This window comes from Rhipicephalus microplus, chromosome 4 (assembly GCF_043290135.1).
Source record: "Rhipicephalus microplus isolate Deutch F79 chromosome 4, USDA_Rmic, whole genome shotgun sequence".
Taxonomy (NCBI): Eukaryota; Metazoa; Arthropoda; class Arachnida; order Ixodida; family Ixodidae; genus Rhipicephalus; species Rhipicephalus microplus.
In genome coordinates, this window is record NC_134703.1 from 49,070,924 (window position 1) to 49,090,377 (window position 19,454).

General features: G+C 44.9%; 1 protein-coding gene across 3 annotated transcripts in view; it reads left to right on the forward strand.

Annotated features, from left to right (window-relative positions):
• LOC119171957 (AP-4 complex subunit epsilon-1) overlaps positions 1-14,219 on the forward strand; it is a 44,447-nt gene extending 30,228 nt beyond the window's left edge. For 2 of the 3 annotated variants that reach the window (XM_075892715.1, XM_075892716.1), the window contains 5 exons: positions 4,205-4,307; positions 5,039-5,159; positions 6,363-6,456; positions 10,012-10,083; positions 11,181-11,371. In XM_075892715.1, coding sequence (XP_075748830.1) covers positions 4,205-4,307; positions 5,039-5,159; positions 6,363-6,456; positions 10,012-10,083; positions 11,181-11,309 — 519 coding nt within the window. In that variant the 3' untranslated portion in view covers positions 11,310-11,371. Of the gene's footprint in view, positions 1-4,204; positions 4,308-5,038; positions 5,160-6,362; positions 6,457-10,011; positions 10,084-11,180; positions 11,372-14,127 lie in introns of those variants that run through there. The other variant, XM_075892714.1, reaches the window with a different exon arrangement.
• Positions 14,220-19,454: the final 5,235 nt, after the last annotated feature.

Here is a 19,454-nt window from a genome sequence, read left to right on the forward strand (position 1 = left end):
CGTAGGGGACCGGAGCGATGCGTGGGACAGAGTGGCCATGCGTTCTTTTGGCTAGCTCGCGTGTGGTATTTAGCTATTGTGGCTTTTCCTTTTCCTCTAGGACCCCTTCTAGAATCCTGTTCCCGCAAAGCTTTAAATCTCCTGCGTACATTCCGTCGCGAGAATGCGCGCTGGGGCCTACCCTTTTGCCGCTGGCGCCTTATTTCCCGCCACAAAGGCCTCTTCGCTGAACTGGCCGATGAGCTACCCTCTTTTCTTTCTCCCCGATGCTTGCTTCCTCCTTCTTGCCTTCGCTCTGTCGCGCGCGTACCTTTCACTCCTCTACGGCGACGTCTACGACCGACTTTTTCTGCACCGTTAGGAAATTGGCCTCGGGTTGCGTCATCGGTAGTTTTACAGCTCAAGGGTGCTTCTGCACCACCTGCCACAGTGTTTCGGCACTTTGATTTCTTGGCTCTGTCGCCTTGTCTGGCCGATTCACCTGTGCTAACGCTGTACTCAGGTGCGCCCTGAAACATTCTGTGGATAGAACGGAAAGACCGGCGCTCTCCACGCAATTCCATTCGCGAACCCGCTTTCCTCTTACTTTTCGTCCGGTTGCTCGGACGCATGCAATGTAATTTTGACGCTGCTGCAAAGCTCTTATTTGCTACGCTGACAGGTTTTGCGCCTTCTTTTACACGCGTAGTACTGTTCGTCTTTCTCGCGGATTTGCGACGTCTTTCGTCTGCGCCGCTTTTTGCGTGTCGTTTCTGAGCCTCCCGATCGCATCTCACACTCGTGAACCCTCTCACAGCTTTCGTCAGCTGTCTCAGTCGCGCGGTGTAAATGATTTTCGACCTGGTCATCTTTATTCTCACCCTCTAGACTGGCGGACTGGTTAACACACTTAGGAACAATGCAGCTGTTTCCCTTCGAAAAATCTTGCTCGCATTCCTGAGAGCGGTCTGGAAATGCACTGATACCATTCTCTACGTTCGCTGCTTCTGAGCTTTCTCCGGTGTTCTTGCCTACTTCGACCCCATTTGCAAGATCCACCGTCGCGACAAACACAGTTGAGGTCTGTGCCAGATTGTCTACAGCTATTCTAGCTGTTTCGCTAACAGTTAACTGGCAAAGCTCCTCGTCGCACTCGCTCTGGCCTTCGTCGGCCTCTCTACTCAGCGCAGCCTCATTCGCAGCACTCAAACTCGATTCGCCTTTGAATCCGCTGCTATGTTCACACGTGCTAGCCTTCTCTAAAGCTCTGGGCTGCACCTCGCACTTCTCGTGCTCTACACTTGCAGATGGCTGAATCTTCCTCCGCGTTGCCTCGACTTTTTGTTCTGACAGTTCAATCTCTAGGCTGAGTGCTCGCTCACGCTCTTCACCTCGCTCCCATTTTTCTATCTCCCATTTGCGCTCACTATTCACCTTGGTGCTATGAGAGACACGCGGACCTCTGTCAGGCTTGGTTTTAATACCAGCACACCGTCTCGCGTTCTTCAACGGAGCGTTCGTGAGCTTGTACTCCATTTCCTTTCTGTCAGCTCTGATGCCGAAGCACCGCAGTAAGGCTGCCTTAGTTACATTGTAATCATTAAACTCCTCCTCGGAAAGGTACCCTATTCTACCCATTAAGTCGCACGGAAGGACACTCAATAAGGTGATAGACCAATAGTCTTCGTCGAGCCCTAGGTCTGTGCAAACATTCTCGTAAGAGGTTAGGTGACTCTCTATATCCTCGCCCTCTTCGAACGCATGGATCCTGGAATTTACTTGATACCATCTAAGGCACTGTATTGATCTTCTGGTCTCTTCTTGTTTTACTTTAAGGCTTTCCTTCCACTGCTCTCTCTCTTGCTCTCGCCTTTCCTGATGCTCCTGTTCCAGTTTTACTTTAAGGCTTTCCTTCCACTGCTCTCTCTCTTGCTCTCGCCTTTCCTGACGCTCCTGTTCCTCACGCCTTTCCTGACGCTCCTGTTCCTGTTGCTTTTGAATCTCGTTCCACGTTTCTTTAATATCTTCACTGGTCAGATTCAAGCCCTCGATAGCGCCAACAATTGCGTGTTTCTTCATCCTCGCATCTACTTCTGCTCCCAGCTCCTCCCCCAGAATCAGGAGCTGATTCTTCAACAAACGCTTCCAATCCATGACAGAGAAATAGTGTGGTGCAGCTCACTCTCTACCCAGAAGTTCCGTAAATAACTGCTTCTGTGGTAGCCTCTACCAGCAAAAAGATTGCACTTCTATCTTATCAGCCTGGCAACCAAAAAACCAAAGCCAGCACTCACCAGTCCACAGCTGCCAGTCTCCATGATCTCGGCGTGTTGTTCATTTTCCGTCCTCCAGGCTCACATCCAACCGCTTGCCATCCAGTTGTAGCGGTTCGGAAGGAAGGTCGCTGATGGCATCCCACCGCTGCCACCAGTTGTTATGGTTCAAAGGAAGGTCGCTGATGGCATCCCACCGCTGTCACCAGTTGTTGCGCGTCGCGGCGACCGCAGTCTGCGGGTAGCGGGGCCGATCGCCGTCGCTTCGTCGAGCCAAGGACTAGGGGAGAGCTTTGAGCAAACTTAACGGATTTATTTACATCTTTACAGTGAGTTGTCGAGATGACAGAAGAGAAGAACTAGTGGTTTCACAAACCACGAGTATGGTGGTTGAACTTTACATAGTTCAGAGCGACGTCCAGCACTCTGCCGCGTCGTTTTATGCCCTGTCGGGCTCCTCCTCTCCGAGTCGACCACCAATCACGCACACACAGGTGAGGGGGGGCGAGCATGCAAGGTCCACGTGAACACTGCACTGTGGTGGCGCCAGCAGGGCTCTTCCTCGTCGTGTGTGTGCCTTTAGTTGAGAGTGCGCACGATCCTGGCCGCATACTTCAAAGGGTGCGCCGATTTTGTTCGCTCAATTAGCGGGGCGATCCGCGGCAGCCGCTGGGGTCTCCCCCAGGAAGACGCCGTCCCTGTTGTCCTCTCTGTGGCGTCGCGGCGTCTTGGCGACACTACGTCTCGTCCTCCGGCAAGCAGGGACAATGCCTGGCGGGCATAGGCAGTCGGCCGGTCGGCTACTTGACGGAGGATTAAAGAAGCGCCGCTCCACCGTTAGCTCTGGTGCCGGCCACGCCAGCTTTCCTGTCGACCGATGAGTCGACGAGGCCTTCAGTCACGCTGCTGCTTGAAGGGGTGACAAGAGGGGGGCATTTGAAGGACGGGAACTCGCCTTTGCTTGCTGCTTGGTCTGGACCATGGCTCAAATCTTCAACAGCGTCTGTCAGACTGTCCTTTTGGGCCTAATCCGGCGTGGCGAATGACCCGCTGGGTCAAGGCATAGCTTGATCGCTACACAAGACAATAACTATGCACATGATTAGTTGGTTCCCGGCATGCTTGGGCCAAAATCTGGACTCACCAACATCAACGACAATGTCCACTCTTAGGTGCAAGGGTGGACAAGCCTTGGCACAGATTGGGGCCCAAGAGTTTTGGAACGCTCCATTAACTTTTAACGAGCTCGCATAACACTTTTACTTGGAAAGGAGAGAGTTTCCTCCACCACACAAAAAATCTCACAAGGCAACAGGCAATTACCCTTAGTATGTTGCAGACTAATGCCTAACATAATCTCGCTTGCGCTGGCTATAGGCTCTCCAGCAACGCTTAATGGCACTGCGACTCAGGACAGGCAGTGCCTTCTCCGGCAGAAAAATGGAAACCAGGTATATCGGTCACGTGTTTCCCCTTCTCTCTGCTGCGCTGCTGCTTGCTTCCGTGCATGTGCAGAGCTCTTGCCCACTTACAGTGCCTCGCAATGTACTGCTTGAAAAAGATCTCCCAGCTCGACAGACACTTTCGTGTAGCATTGAATGTATTCAATCAATCAATCAATCAATCAATCAATCAATCAATCAAGAAATCAATCAACCAACAAATCAATCAATATTTATTCTTTTTTATTCACAATATTGGCATCAATACACAGTATTATCTTTGATTGTTATGTGGGTAAAAAGCATTCTAAATAATCTCTCTACAATGGAGAGTATCCCAGAGGACTACAGAGTTGTGATCACATGTTTGACCATGACTTAGTAGCTCATATACAGAACTTACGTTTGTGAGATGGAGTGCACAGTTCATTCTGCTTATTTTCTTTTCTCATGGATGGTCAGCGTGATGCGTCGCATTGCACCTGCTAACGACAGGGCTCATCATCGCAGGTTGACACTACACTGTCCTTTTTGGACGGCTATGTGTGCAAAGCTCTTGAGGCAGGTGCAGTGCCTTACAAGCCTCGAGTTTTCGCTGCGGTGACCTTAGAAGGTGAGCGGCACTTTTTTGTGTGCAGCATAGTATTTGGTAAGTTCTGTTATTTAATCAGTTAAATAAGCAATGTGGACTTTCTTAGCTTCAAAATACCTATGTGTGCCCTAAGTTTCAGTGCATGGAAGCATTACTCAAGGCGAGCAAGTTGTTCAACTTTTTCAGTACCTGTTTAAAGTGTGAAGCCAGAGATTTGTAACGTAGGTGAATACTAAAAATTGCTAGTAGCATAGGCGGTCGAACACACTCACGAGTTGACTAACTCGGACTCGTTCAGACTCAGATCGAGCCGTGAGTCCGAGTGAGTCTGGCTGAGTAATATTTTGAATATTTTGGTGAGTTTGAGTCTGAGTGAGTTCGACCGAAAAAAATTTTAGTGGGTGCGAGTATGAGCGAGTCCGTCTCGGGAAAATCTTGGTGAGTCGGAGTCCGAGTGAGTTCAAAGCGCAAGATATATTTCTTGAGTGAGTCTTAGTGAGTTCCACTCATGTTTGTCAAGCTATGGCTTGTAGAGAAAAGTTCATATGGCGGTCGCTTGGTTGTTGTGATGTTCAGGATTGAAATTCATCCTCCTGCAACAAAGTTGAAAAAAAAAGAGAGAGAGAAAAAGCTGAAACACAGGGGTGATAAGTGAGCATTGTGAAATTTTCATTTTCTTTTTGTACTAGTCTCAACCGACCACCAGTGCTTTTTACTTGCATGTTGATGTAAGCCTGTGCTTTGCTTTTCAGATGTGAGGGCGGCAGCTACCGCTGGGTCCACTTTGGATGTTAGTGGCTGTTCAGTATCAGACATGGATATTTTGTCTCCAGATTGCCTTTCATTCACATCTGATGTGCCTATGGCTGAGAGGTAAAAGAAGGTCGTTCTTGTTTCTTCAAAACCAATATATTAGTGTAATTTTGAGGATCAGTAGCTATGGCATAATTCAATTGCAGAAAAACAATGAATCTATACATTCACAATGTCTTTTTCTCTAGCAACATTCTTGGCTTGCTAAAACTGAGTTATGCTCTCAAGAACTGCAGTGCATCTGTCTTGTGTTTAGAAGTTAGAAAAAGAATTATGCTCTTAAAGCCTATAATAACTTCAGCAGGCAATTTTTTGTGTGGATTATACTGTGTTAAGCACATTGTCCAACCTTGTAACAAAACTTGCTTTGGAAACATTTTTCATGGCACTACATAATTAATATTTTACACTGATTTGACGCTCCATTGAAGGGCCCCTTACCAGACCACATAGAAAATTTTAGTTTTGCACTGGAAGTTCTAACGTGTCCAACAGAAAGCATCCTACCGCAAGAATTTTCAAAAGTGGTTCATTACAGGCAGGGATGAAAAATATTTGAAAGCAGCAAGCTTCGCACCCTTGCCACATGCACTGTCTAGCGTTTGCACGCCAAGCTTCCCCCACAGCGTTCTCTCGTGTGGGAGCCAGGGGGTCACACGATGCACTGGCATCATAACATCCCGGGCACGTCTCGATGCATGGGCAAGATGCGCCCTCCTCCTTTTTCTGTTGTTTATGCTGCTCCCTGCTCGCTGCATGGAACAGCAAGTGAGGAGGACATGAAGGTTTTACGGTGCAGCACCTTTACATACATAATGCCACCTTTACCTACTTCATTGCCTGATCGTGGAGCCCAGCACCATTGAGGAGAAGAGTAAAGGGTGTTAAGCTCAAAACTTTATCTTTTTCCGTTGCACATAGCAATGCAACTCTTGACATGATCATGAGTGTAAACATTGCACTTTGCTCAAAATCAGCAGACCTGATGAGGGGCCCTTCAAGCAGACTTGTAGGAGGCTGAAATGAAAGAAATTGTGCCATCTTTCGCACGGAACGATTTGAAACGAGTCTCCTGCCATGAAGTAACTGTACTAACAAAAATGTGTAAGCAGGCTGCTTTCAGCTACATTAAATAATTACTCTAAAAAAATGCCTTCTAACCACATGACTATGCTATCGTTCCATACATTTAGACCGGATGCTAATATCTAGTTAGCCTGTCAGCCTTCCTCCTCATCTCTCTCTCTCTCTCTATACATTTAGCTCTGCAAATACAAGCCCATGGTCAGCAACGGGCCGGAGAAAAAGTGAGAGCATAGAGCAGAAATATGCCACACTTGAAAGCAGAAGCGTTGATGTAAGTAACTTTTCATTGAACCTTACATACATTCCATCGGCACTCACAGCATTGACATATTTTTAGTAGCATCGAATTGTGGCAGTGAAATTGGTGCCATTTAGCACCAGTTGATGTAGGAATCAGAAAAAAAAAGGTTCACATATACCAGTTGCCATAATGCATGGGTCCTTCTTATTTCCTTGACGCTGTTGTCTGTCTTGTATACACAATGCTTACAGCATGTAGTGAATGTGCACTCAAAAAAAGCAGTTTTTTCGTGTTCTGTTGATTAAACTGTTATTGAAAGGATAGTGAGTCCACAAGAGATTCGATCAATCCATTACACCCGACGAAAAAAGGGCAGATTTTGCGAAGACACAGGAAGTAAACAGGAAGTCACGCTTTTTTCATCATGGACCTTTACCAACATGCCCATTTTGTAGTTATCCTAAATGACAACTCATTAATTTTTTCTTCTATTGACAGTATGATGCGGTGTGCTTCACAACAAATGTGCTATTTGAAATTTTTCTGCGGGAAATTATGTGAACCTTCAAGGAGCATTTTCTCCATTGCCGTCAGGTTTCATGTGAAGCCCAAGGGTGGTAACATCACTGTTCACATCATATGTTCTATGTGCTAGAAAAAGCGTGTGAAGGCAGCCAGCCATTGTTGCTCAAGCAGCAAGGAAACACACTTGCTGTTTTCCATCATGCAAATGATCCACGGTTGTTCTTGCAGAGGAGCTGCCTTGCTCTCGCACGAGCTACATACTTTGAGCAGTGGGGTACAGTTGTGTGTGCCCTGTCTTGACAAGTATCAGTAGATAGCTATTCCTTCGTATAGTCTGTGACCCACAGCATATGCGAAACTCAGTTAGCGTTGAAGTGATTGACAGCATTATGTAAGGTCACGTCACTTGCAGCAGTGATTCCCAGGTTTCCCGATTCTCAGGTTTCCTTACGCCAGCGTTCCACCAGGTCAGAGGCTAAAGGAATCAGCTGCTAGCCTTACTTCGTATAACACTGCATTTTGTGGCTGTTGAATTCATTGTTTGAACCTTGCAGTGAAACTGCAACATTTTTGAAAACAGCACATTCACTACCCCATTGACATCACACTATGATATGAATGTGTAGTTAACATAGTGGGCTCTGGGCTGGCGGTCAGCTGGAGCCCTTGAAGAGGGCATGCAAGGCAGCAAACAATACAGACATCTTTACTGCTGCAAGGTTCGGGTCAGACAGGTATGTGTCTCGCAGCTTCTCGGAGCCACGCGCTGCAGGCTGCTCGCTCCCTGTTTTTTTAGCAGGGCCTTGCAACACTCCCTACAACATACAAACATATTCCACTGATAAATTATTTGTATATAGGGTGTTCTGTCGAAAAGCACAAAATACTGTTTACTCTTACTGTGACCAAGGTATTCTAGTGAGGGGTGAATCCACAGATAGACATAAATGGCTCTAATACAAGGGCAATTACCACGACGTTGGAAAGCCTTCTCTTGTCAGCCTTATTCTAAAGTTCCTTCACAAGTGATTGTCTGTCACCTGTGCATTGCTCTGAGATGTCAAACACCCTTGGTTGCCTCCATGGTATTGTCAGATTAGTCCGGGATTGTTGCTTAATGCAGCGGAGTTATGTGCTGATCATATGCTGTGGGGAATGTGCACTCCGCTATCAATACCGCTATTGGTTGCTGTGCTTGTCATTGAAAACTTAAGGGGGCCCTGCAACATTTCTTGAGCATGCTAAGAGCACTCTGCCGAGCGGTAGTCGAGGCTCACGAGAACACGCGAGTGAAATGTTATAGCGCATCATGCAGCCTGAAATTTTCAATTCTCAAAGTCGACTAAACATCGGTCCCTCTTCCCTGTACGATTGATGTTGTGTACGCAAGTTTCTACACCATAGTATACCGAAAGTCACCACCGTTGGCCGATTTGCACGTCATAAGCTGCACAGTTTCTGTGCCCACCGGGAGCTGCTGCCATGTGCCGACGTGCGTGTTTGCAATCACACTGAACGGGCTTGGGGAAAAAAAAAAGAAAAGCGATGGCTCAAGGTTACAGCATGTGCTGGCAAAGAGGCGCTTATTCTTTCCTCCTTTTCATACACCCCTCTGTGTGCAGTTTTTAGTTTGTTCGCTGGTATGAGAGAATAGAGAAAGCACTTGAAGTGTGCAAAAAATTCTTGTAACTCTACTAGTACTTGGCGTATTCTAAACATTTTTCCGGCCTGTGGTTCATAAAGCGTCATGTACTAATAGTGAAGGTATTTCATCATGATTCAGAAAGGTGTTGCATGGCTTCTTTAATGAAAGAGCCATTGTTGCTGGTGCAGTCAAATCTGAGAAGAATGGAAAGAGATGCTTGAGTTATGTTGTGGATGCGGGCCCAGCTTATTATCTAGCATCAATAAGCATTACATATTCGTGTTGGACGTGTGTGAAGGCTACAAATGAGAGTATACTTCCGAAATGTCGCACTTGGCTAGTGTGATGCATCGTGCACCAAAGCATAGAGCTTGTGAAATACCAACTGGCTCAATAATATTTCACTGTCGTAAGATATGAAGTATTGATTTGCCAAGATATTGTCACGGGGTCGTGACGTGGCCAAAGACAGAAAACTTCGTGTTGGGATTTAACTGTTTATTTGGGCGAACCTGTGCCCGGTAAAGGGAAAGTCTAATTACAGCAGCAGTCTTGCACAGATAGCAGTCTCGGACTGATAGCGGCGAACGCAGCATCGGCCTTCGATCAACAACTGACAAGCGGCGAAGCGCGTCGGCATTTATACTCTTGCCGTCGAATGTTCTAGCGTTATCGCTGGTGGTGGCGTAGGTTCCAGAACAATCCGTACCGTTCGCACAGTGGGCGTGATCTTATCGAAATGATCTACTACAGTCCGGAACCTTCTAGAAAACTGCAGGCGCGGTTTGCGCTGAGAATCGTGCGGTGTTTTCGGACGATAACAAAAACTTGGGAAATGGAACGTGGCATTATTGAGTGCAATTAGCAGCACTGAAACTTGCCCGAGGCTCATGAAATTCGGTTGGTATTAATTATTTTGCCTCTACCGATAAAATTGAAAGTATTGAAAACTTACGTTCTACAGGCTACGTTTGCAATTGTTGCTAGCTTTTCGAACCCTTTCTGTACAGTCAGAAATGAATGTATGGCACCAAGGTACTATATATGTAATTCTTGTTTTCATTGAGCTTCTGTAACATTCACATGGAAATTTCTTGGTGTTGCTATGGGAAGCACCAGAATTTATGTTTTGAAGTTAACTCAACAATCTTGATTGTCATTATCATTTCAAGAGAAAGTGGACCCGTTGTAATGACTTTACGTAAGCACGTATGACGTGTTCTAAAATTTATTGCGTTGCTGCAGGTAGATCTTAGTGTTTCAATACTTTGCACAATATTTAGCGGGATGAGAACGCTCATTTCTCCTTCTGTTTTATTTGCCAGTGAGTAACTTGAATGATACGTAGCCTTCTTGTACATTAGGTTGTGATGGGAACATCAGCATGTGATCCTCTTGCGTAACGTTTTTTTCAGTCTTCCAAACAGGAGGATGTGGAACTAATGAAGGCACTTTTCTCACCTGTATCTAGTGCAAAAGCAGTAAAAGTAAGTATTTGCTTTGCTTATGTAAAGTTCCACAATTTGGTATCCATTATTATTCACATTAATCATGCATTTTCACTTTGCAAGGTCATCTAGAATATCATATATATACTTGTAATATCTAAACTGCATTTTTTATGCTTATATTCTGCTTTTTGATGCCCCCTTGATTGATTGAATTTTCTCTGGGAGAGTGCATGCATTTTGTCTAATGCCAGACTGCATAATTTAGTGAATGCTTATCATAGCAGTGTATCAAATTGAGCAGTTTTGAAGATACTCACAGATCTTATTTTTCTATGATGTCCTCCATCAAATCACTCTGAAAGTGAATTCATTGCTATGATGTGAATGGCTCGCATACAGAAAATGGCTACGTAGCTTCATTTGCACTTGCTTCCGTATAGTCGCCTGACAGCTCCAGTGTTAGTAATGCATGATATGTTCCAGTTGTTGGGAGTTACCTACTTACAACCACATTTAAAATTTGTTTTTCTTTTTGTCATATAAGAAGGCCACATTGTTCTCTGTCGTGCTTTTGAAAATTCGGAATGGCTCACTAGTGGAATTGCTATACATCTTATAGAATAATCCTTAATTATTTTCTCTAATAATGTGTTAACTTGTGTGAGCCAAGCGATTTAAGTGCATTCCCTTAAGACAAATTATTGCTGCAAGAAGTTCTGGTTCCTATTGGTTTAAAACGTGGTCGCTTAGATTTGCACAGCACGCGTGCAACAATACACTTAGTGAAACGACAGTGTCATTACCTGGCCATTAGAGTATGAGTAATTTACAGATGACCACGCAAGAATTGACAAAACGTAGAAGAGATGCTTGAGCTGAAACTAAAAAAAGTAATAATCAAAGTTTACAACTGAGCCTGGTTATGGGCTCTTTAATAAGAAGTGCAGAATGATGACTGAGGGGCACACTTTTGCAAAAGAAGCTTTTATGAAGGTTTTATCACTTCAATTTTTCTGTTTGATAGTATTCTGAGTGAAATGCTTAACATTTTCACTTGCTTAAAGATGTAACAACTTTGTTTCTTGTACAGCTATTGCTAATGTTAATTGATAATATTCATTTCATTTTTTCAGGCTGATTTAGTAATTTCTCCAGACTCTGAAAATGTTGAAGTGGCATCATCCTCCCCTCTGCAACAACATAAGGCAACTGTGTCTAAAAGTGCGGAGCTCTGGGGAATTGAGCTGAAACGGAACAGCTGATGCACAACAAAAAACTGTGTAAAAATCTGCTGTGACCCTGTAATATAGCATAATGCCTCAAATTGTATGTGGATCGTGTTTTATAAATGGTACTGTGCTGCATTTATTAAGATATTTTAATCGAGAAAGTCTGAAAGACCACACAGGAGTGAAAAGTTGTTCACAGATTCAATTAGGAAATTATGTTCTTTTAGAAATATTACTTGTTTAAACAGAAATTAAAATTACGCTAGGCAGTGAGTATTTATTATGGCTGTAGCGCAAGAAACATAGACGGAAGAAAGGAGACCCTCTTTTTCACATGCCTCGCCGTGGTGGTCTAGTGGCTAAGGTACTCGGCTGCTGGCCCGCATCAAATCCCGGCTGTAGCGGCTGCATTTTCGATGGAGGCGGAAATGTTGTAGGCCCGTGCGCTGAGATTTGGGTGCACGTTAAAGAACCCCAGGTGGTCAAAATTTTTGGAGACCTTCATCACGGCGTCTCTCATAATCATATGGTGGTTTTGGGACGTTAAACGCCACATATCATCATAATCATCTCTTTTTCATCTACGTTTCTTGCGCTGCACCCACAACGAATTACTTGCTAGCACTAAATCGTGTTGATGTAATCTTGTGCAAAATGTAACTAGAATGACAATGAGTAGAATTGAAGCTTTAAACTAATGTAACTTACCGTATTTACTCGATTCTACCGCGCCCTCGATTGTAACGCGCACCCGATTTCCACCGCCAAAAAAAAAAAAAAAAAACGTAAGACATCGATTGCAACGCGCACCCATTTTTCTCGCTGGCCCGTACGATCACACCACTCGAAAAAATGACTCCTTTCAGGAGCGTCTTCTATTTAAATATGAGGTACAGGTGAAGCTTGTGCCCATCTGACGTGTAACAGAGCATTGCCGTCACTCTAGTTTTACCGTGGACTGATGTCAGCACGCGAACTTGCTTCGCCCCCTTCTTCTCGACGGTTGTGGTGCCAGGCATGTCGAAGTAAAGAGGCATCTGATCGGCATTCCCGATTTGCCCAAGCAGGTAGCCGTTGTTGCGCCGCAAGTTTAGGATGAACCTCTGAAAACTGTGAAGCTTTTCATCGTACTCCTCCGCAAAACTTTTCGCATATGCATGTTCCCCTTCAGAGGGAAAAGCCTTTCCTCTTCATAAAGTTAGTTAGCCAGCACCTGCTCGCTTTAAACTGGCTCCGCATTAGACCGTTTTCTAAGACTAATTGCATAGCCCGCACTTGGAGCAGTTCTGTCGTCACGGGCCGCTGTGCCACTCGCTGCTCAAGCACATACTCGCCGAGCAGCTCTTTAATTTGCGGAAACCGACCCTGCTGTGTGGTCCACTGAAGCCTTTGCGTGAAGCTTTGCTGTCGACAATCTTCTGCTTTTGTTTGCGCCGGTCCCGCACGCACGTTTCGGGAACTCCGAACGACCGCGATGCGGCCCGATTTCCGTCCGTTTCTGCACACGCGATGACTTTTCTTTTAAAAACGGCATCGTGGTGCACCCAAGTTTTTGGAGTCGGCCCTTCCACACCGTCGATGCTAATGCACTACTAGATGACGAACTCCTCAGCACACGTACGAAGTGCCGCACATGAGAAACACATAGGCAGAAATGGCCGACGCGCCATGCCGACACACGTAGGGGGCGGCCATTTTGGATTTGCCAATGGCAATAGATTGACCGTAATTTTTTTGTTCGTACTCGATTCTAACGCGCATGCGATTTATAAACTCGCCTAACCGGAAAAAAGGTGCGCGTTAGATTCGAGTAATTACGGTAATATACATATGACAGGGTACTCCAGATAGTACAAAGATGCAGGAGAATGCAAGAATGACAATCACATTACGATAATAGAAAAGGAAGCACTGTGTAACTTTTAAACATGATGAGAAATTATCAGTACCTCTCCTGGTTGATGAATATTGCAAAAAAAAAGAAGGGCAGCCTAAAGCCCCGTGAAAAGCAGTGGCTGAAATTTCTCTGCTGTTTATTTCACTAACGAAATAACCTGAGAACAGAGAAAAGAGAACATAACTAGCATATGACTCTGTGTCAGAACGATGATCTTGGAAAGAGCAGCAACCAAGCCTCTGAGAAAAAAAATTGCATAACTGTGCAAATTCTTATACAAGACATCGTATACTTGGGGAGATATGTTGGATAAGTACATAAATTCCTACAAGTGTGCCTGGTAGCTCAGTGCAGTCTTAACATTGTCTGATGAACAACTCACTGGACACTGCCAAAAAACATGCAACCGTCTCTTAGATTTACTGTTTATGCCCTCACATTGTTACGTGATCATGTCATTGACTATGGCAGCAGCCGACGTGTTGTAGACTAAACATTCAATTTTTTATTTGGAGAAGCTTGTGCCTGGAAAATAGAAATGCAAGGTGCAAGCGATCTACTCTGTAGATTGATAGTGACGTGAACAGTCGCCGCCCGCTGGGTAATCTGATCTATGGTGGGATGTATGGTGAGACCTTTTCCAGCCTCATCACTGTTGCTTGCATAAGCTATCCAGTAAGCTTGATTATTTGCGTCCTGTGTGTAATCTTAGCTGAATGATCTTGAACAATCACGAAGCTTCTCAAGCGTGAGAACTCAGTCTTTGTTCAGTATTACAGTAAAAGCTCGTTAATTTGAATTCCACGGGAATGCTGAGCAATTTCGAATTAAACAAAATTCGAAATAATGAAAGTGAGCAAAAATGGGTGGATTTCGGGGGTGGGGGCACGAAAAATATTTATTGGCCAAAAAAGTCGGTGATGACCATCTGCTTCTCTTCTCTGAATGCCACAGCTGCGGCTCCCTGTTCCAGCGCGTGGACGCGGCGCAGGGAATCCTCTTCACCCTCTTCAAAGCTGAAGAAGAGACGCGCCACATTAAGTGCCTCCATCACCGCAGAAGCTGACGGGCGCACAGGCGCTTCGTCATTTTCGTCTTCCTCACCTTCTGGCTCTTCTGCATCAGGCTGCGCACCGGCTACTTGAGCGATAATGTCCTCATCAGTCAGGGCACCACACACCGATGCACTGGTGTCAACTTCAACATAATCGGCGAAACGTACGCCCCGAAGAGTGTCGCGCAATGCCACTGGCATGAGCTCCTCAGCCCCATCCACGTCGACGTCACAACTATCCTGCACACTTCCAGCTGCAAATCCACTGTGGCGGAAACAGTTTGCGATTGTGGTCGCGGTCACCTGTTCCCATGCGCGCACCAACATGTGCATGGCAGTGAGCAGCGTAATGCCGAACTCCTTCCTGTCGCCCGCGCACAAAATCATTCGTGAACGAATAACGTGCTCGAGGAACAAAGTGACACTGCCGGGAGCGGCCTAGGACTGCTAGGACTACTCCGCCGACTCCTCAGCGTCCCGTGGGTCCCGCGTACAAGTGGCGCCAGGCGCTGAAATAGCGGGAGGGCTACGAAAAAAAAAAAAAATTGCTCCCTGAATTTCGGAGGCCATACTTTGCTCGCCCTTTGCTCGGAGGCCACTTGAAGCTCGAAAAAACTGGTCGTGCCATCTGTCGTTCGACCGTAAAAGCTTCCACTAGTGTTTGACGGTGATGATGCTCGGCGACACGCGCTTTGAATTATCCGTAGAGGCAGCAATTTCTGTTCGAATTAACGAATCGTTTTACACATGGTCTCCTATGCACTGCGGATCGGAGTGCGGCGACCATTTCGAATTATCCAAAATTTTGAATTAATGAGGTGTGAATTAACGAGCTTTCACTGTATTAACAGTCCTTGCGTGTGTAACCATAGAACATCAAAATAAAGCGCTAAACATGCGTACCAATATACTGTAGTCCTAGCTTACCTTGATAAGTGCCCTGCTGATTCCCATGACACTTCTGATTATTGTTTAATGATTCTACAGTAGCATTTCATTATATGCTGCTATTTTAATTTGGCCATTATTGATGAATAGAAAGAAGCAAGAGTATGTACATAAAGCTTTATTTTAACTGATGATGAAGCGACGCAGAAAAGAATGCTCTAAGAAATGTTCGGGGATGAAATCATGGTCAGATGAACAATGCTCGAATCGATTCGACTATCACTGCTTTGTGTATAGGATAAATTTTCTGAGCACTTTTCAACAGGAATATCCAGCATAGGAGTTTGAGAAAAAATACAGCTGAGCCAGTGGTAAGCTTTACCACTGTTGCTGCACACTCATTTGGCAGCTTAGCTTGGGTAGCGCCTTATCAATGCAAAGGTTGTACTCCAACCTCCACACAATCATAAGAAGAGAGCATAGAGAATGCACAGATAAGATAAATTGGTCTACACGTGAATACACTAGTCGCACGGACGTGCGTGGAAATTCACGTGTTCAGAGACCCTCATACAAACATAGATGCAATGCATTTCACTACAATCAAAACGAAGCAACAGCAACACATCGCGTTTTTTGCCCTTTTGAACAGGAAATAGTAAAATGTCTCAGGATGACGTGATTTCCTTAAAAAAAGATGGAATCAAAAGTCACGCTGCCTTTTTGGTCCGTTCTGGTTTGTCTATAGTTGAAGGCATTCTTTGAAAGAAGCTAGCTAGAAATGGTAACAAAGAACATTTTGCTTAATCAGGTTTTATATCTGGTTCATCTTTACTGCCCTGATATGAAAATACTTGGTGCACGATGCAGCAGCTGAGCATTAACTTGCTTGTGTTGCTTCTGGTTGAAAATTTTTGAAGCACCCCTCATGCGAAAGGCAATGAGAAACTTTGGCATTTAGAGGTGACAATTTCTGGTTTACATTGCTGAAATGCTTCTCTATTTACACTGGTATAACATGATACCACTAACCCTACTATAGTAGGAACTAGAATAAGTTGGTCACGTATTCAACCATTGCCTACTTACTTCAATCCAACCCAACAGACACTTTAGTGCTGCTTTATAAACTTATATCGCTTATATCACAAAGTATTGCTTCATCTTGGAGCCTCATTATAGTGTGTCACCGTGTACTTAGCAATATTGTTTAATTTAAACTACGACAGGTAAATCTGAATAAACGATTGTGCGACATTGATGTGTCCAAGATGCTCATTTCATTCTCTTGGGCGAGTTCGGGTAATAGGATAACGCCAGCAGCTCTGTTGAAGACAAGTGATGGTTTCATGTCATGCATCTACCTCATTTGTGAGTAACATGTGTATGTTTTGTGCTGCGATGGACTTCAGTGAAGCAAAAAATGTCTTGCACACCATGCAAATACCTGGTTTTGTTACTGCAGTTGAAGCCCAATATATCGAATTTCAATGAGTTCTCAAAGCAGTAGTTTGAAATATTGCAAATGTATAATGCTTCACTGCATGGCGAGTTACTTTCCCCGCATTTAGTAGTCTTCACCACACGAAGCACCCGTATTGGAGTGAAACGTACTAAAGCAAATATTTTGATATACGGTATTGGAAATATATAATTACGTTGCATCAGGCGCCAGAGCATAGGCAAAACACACACACAATATATATATATATATATATATATATATATTCCCACTATCATTGCCTTGCGAATTCCCCACTACAATATATATATATATATATCAATATATATATATATATATATATATATATATATATATATATATATATATATATATATATATATATATATATATATATATATATATATATATATATATATATATATATATATATATATATATATATATATATATATATATATATATATATATATATAGATGCAGTGGTGCGGGGGGCGTGTGTTGGTACATGTGTTAGTATGTGTGCGTGTATATATCAGATACGAAACTTCACAATGCTGGGAAGTGCGTTGCACCCTCCCCCTTTCCTTCCACACCGGGCTGCGCCAGTGATCACAAATGTTGACCTGGTCACGAAGCAGTGTCGCCGAAATTACGTCCATCAATTTAATTTCTGGTGGAAGTACGTCGGCTCTGCCCACGAGGAGAAGGCAGTTTATCTTCCATCTTGGGAGCGCAGGTGCCGATGCCGCCTTTCATCTTGCGCAGAGCTGCGCGGTCATTTAGTCCGGGACTGCTCAGGGCTTGCCGTGCGCGTTTTGTTTGGCAGTGGAGAGCGGGGAGAGGAAGGAAGGGGCGTTGGAAGCACGCTGCGACGCTCAATGCAGGCGATGGATATCGGTTTATTAATTAAGCGCCGAGAAAGTCGCTTAGTTAATGCGCTTGCCCTTGGCAGCAGCGGTGGGTCACCGTCGCGTGCGTTATATGCACGCCCAGCGACTGGCGAGGCTTTCGTGACCGGGGATTTAATTAACTCCACTCTTCTCGGTAGCGGCCGCCAAAATGGCCGGTGTAAACGGAAACGTCGCCACAAAAGTTCAAGAGCATGGGCGCGCGCGTTTGCGAGGACAATGGACCAGAAGCCTCGTTTCACGTCTTATTTTATCTGCGGCTCGTACGTGATCTGCGGTACATCTGCGTCGTGACGCAATGGCGTTTATTGGCTGCTTATTTGGGTCGCCGCTCTCCTGACTCCTGCAACTTGGATGCTCAGTTGGGAACGGGGCATTTTATAAGCAGGTAATTTTCGGGGTTAAATCTAGGTATAATTTGTTTTTGTTTCTCTTATTGCGCTTTCTGCGTTAACCCGCTCACGCAAATTAGGCCATCGCCTTTATATTGTTCTCAATTAACTCTAAAGGGAATTAGATCAGTTTAAACAGGTTAGGGGCTGAGGACTGTATTGACATTAATTTAGTCATCATAGTTTAATCATTATAAGACGAAATGAAGACCAAACTCTCATCTGAATTTAACGCTGGGACTGTTTCCGTAACGTCAAGAATTATTATTTTTGGATATTTTAGAATAGATGTAAGGATGTTTCTCGACATCCACTAGATGTCAAGAAACACGCCAGAATTCTCGCACTTTAGAACGGGCACTCGTCGGGAAAGGCGGCTCACTTGTTCCACCTCAGCCTCGGTGATGAGGTCGAGCGTCCGCCGGTAATGTATACTGGTTGCTGCGCGAGTACACTCTAAACCCGCAAACTCATACTGTAACCAATATGAAGTTTTAACCCATAAAATAATGGTTACAACGAAAGTTTTTTTTTTACTTTTAATGTTTTCTAGTACGCGATGTGCCGGTATCTGTGTCGCCGCTACCGGCGCAATAGGTAGAGACACCCTGGTAGAGGCTTGCTTCTGGACCAGGAAGGAAGATTCAAGTCAATTGGAAGGTGGGAAATCGGCCACGAAATGTTAGGATGCCAGTTTCGTTTACTGCTATAGCAATGATATGGACACTCTCGGCTGGATTTTGCCGCCGCGGCGTCCGCCGTTATTCAGCCTATATGTATCTATGTATTTGAAAATGGAAAAAAAAAATTGGCCCGAACTTACATGTTACACTGTAAATGTCGTCGAAATACGATATTCTTGCGTCTGGAGAGAGTGAACAAAACGTTTAGTTGATGTTCTGCGCAAGAAAATCGGTGAATGGTATTCTGCAGGCGCTGCGTTAGAGTGTCTCGAGCGTGTGGCGGAGGCGAACGAGCGCATCTTGGCCCGTTAGACACAAGTGCCATCTGGTGGTTACCTTCGAAAACGGAGGCGTGCAGCCCGCGGAGAAAGATGTGTGCCAGTCTGGGAGGTGATAAGGTGTAGAACGCAAAGCGACGGACAGTTGCCACCCCCGTGACGTCGTACCAAAGCGTTGGAAACACCTTTTTGAGCATCGCGTTTCACTGTCAGCGCACCGCGATTAAACGCTGCATTCCTTAGAGTTACTTGTGTGTGCCTCTTCTAGTATAAAGGCAGACATGGAAAACATCGAAGCGTTGTTGTGGCGCCTCAGATATGCGCAATAATTGCTTTTTAATTGACAATCGCTCAACCATGAATGCTAAACCTTGAGAAATATTGGTGGGCGTTGCAGATGGGGTTGGCCGTTTGATGCCGTTTGAGGTATCGTTAGGGCGGACAAACAGACCAATGTGCAGACAGACAGACCAAAATTTCTTTGTCAAAGCTCCCCAAAAAAGACGATCGTCTTAAAAAAAAAAAAAAAAAAAAACTCCGGCGCGTGGAATCGAACGTCGGACCTCCTGCGTGCGGTTGCGTGGCGTTAGCCACTGAACCACGACGGAGTCCC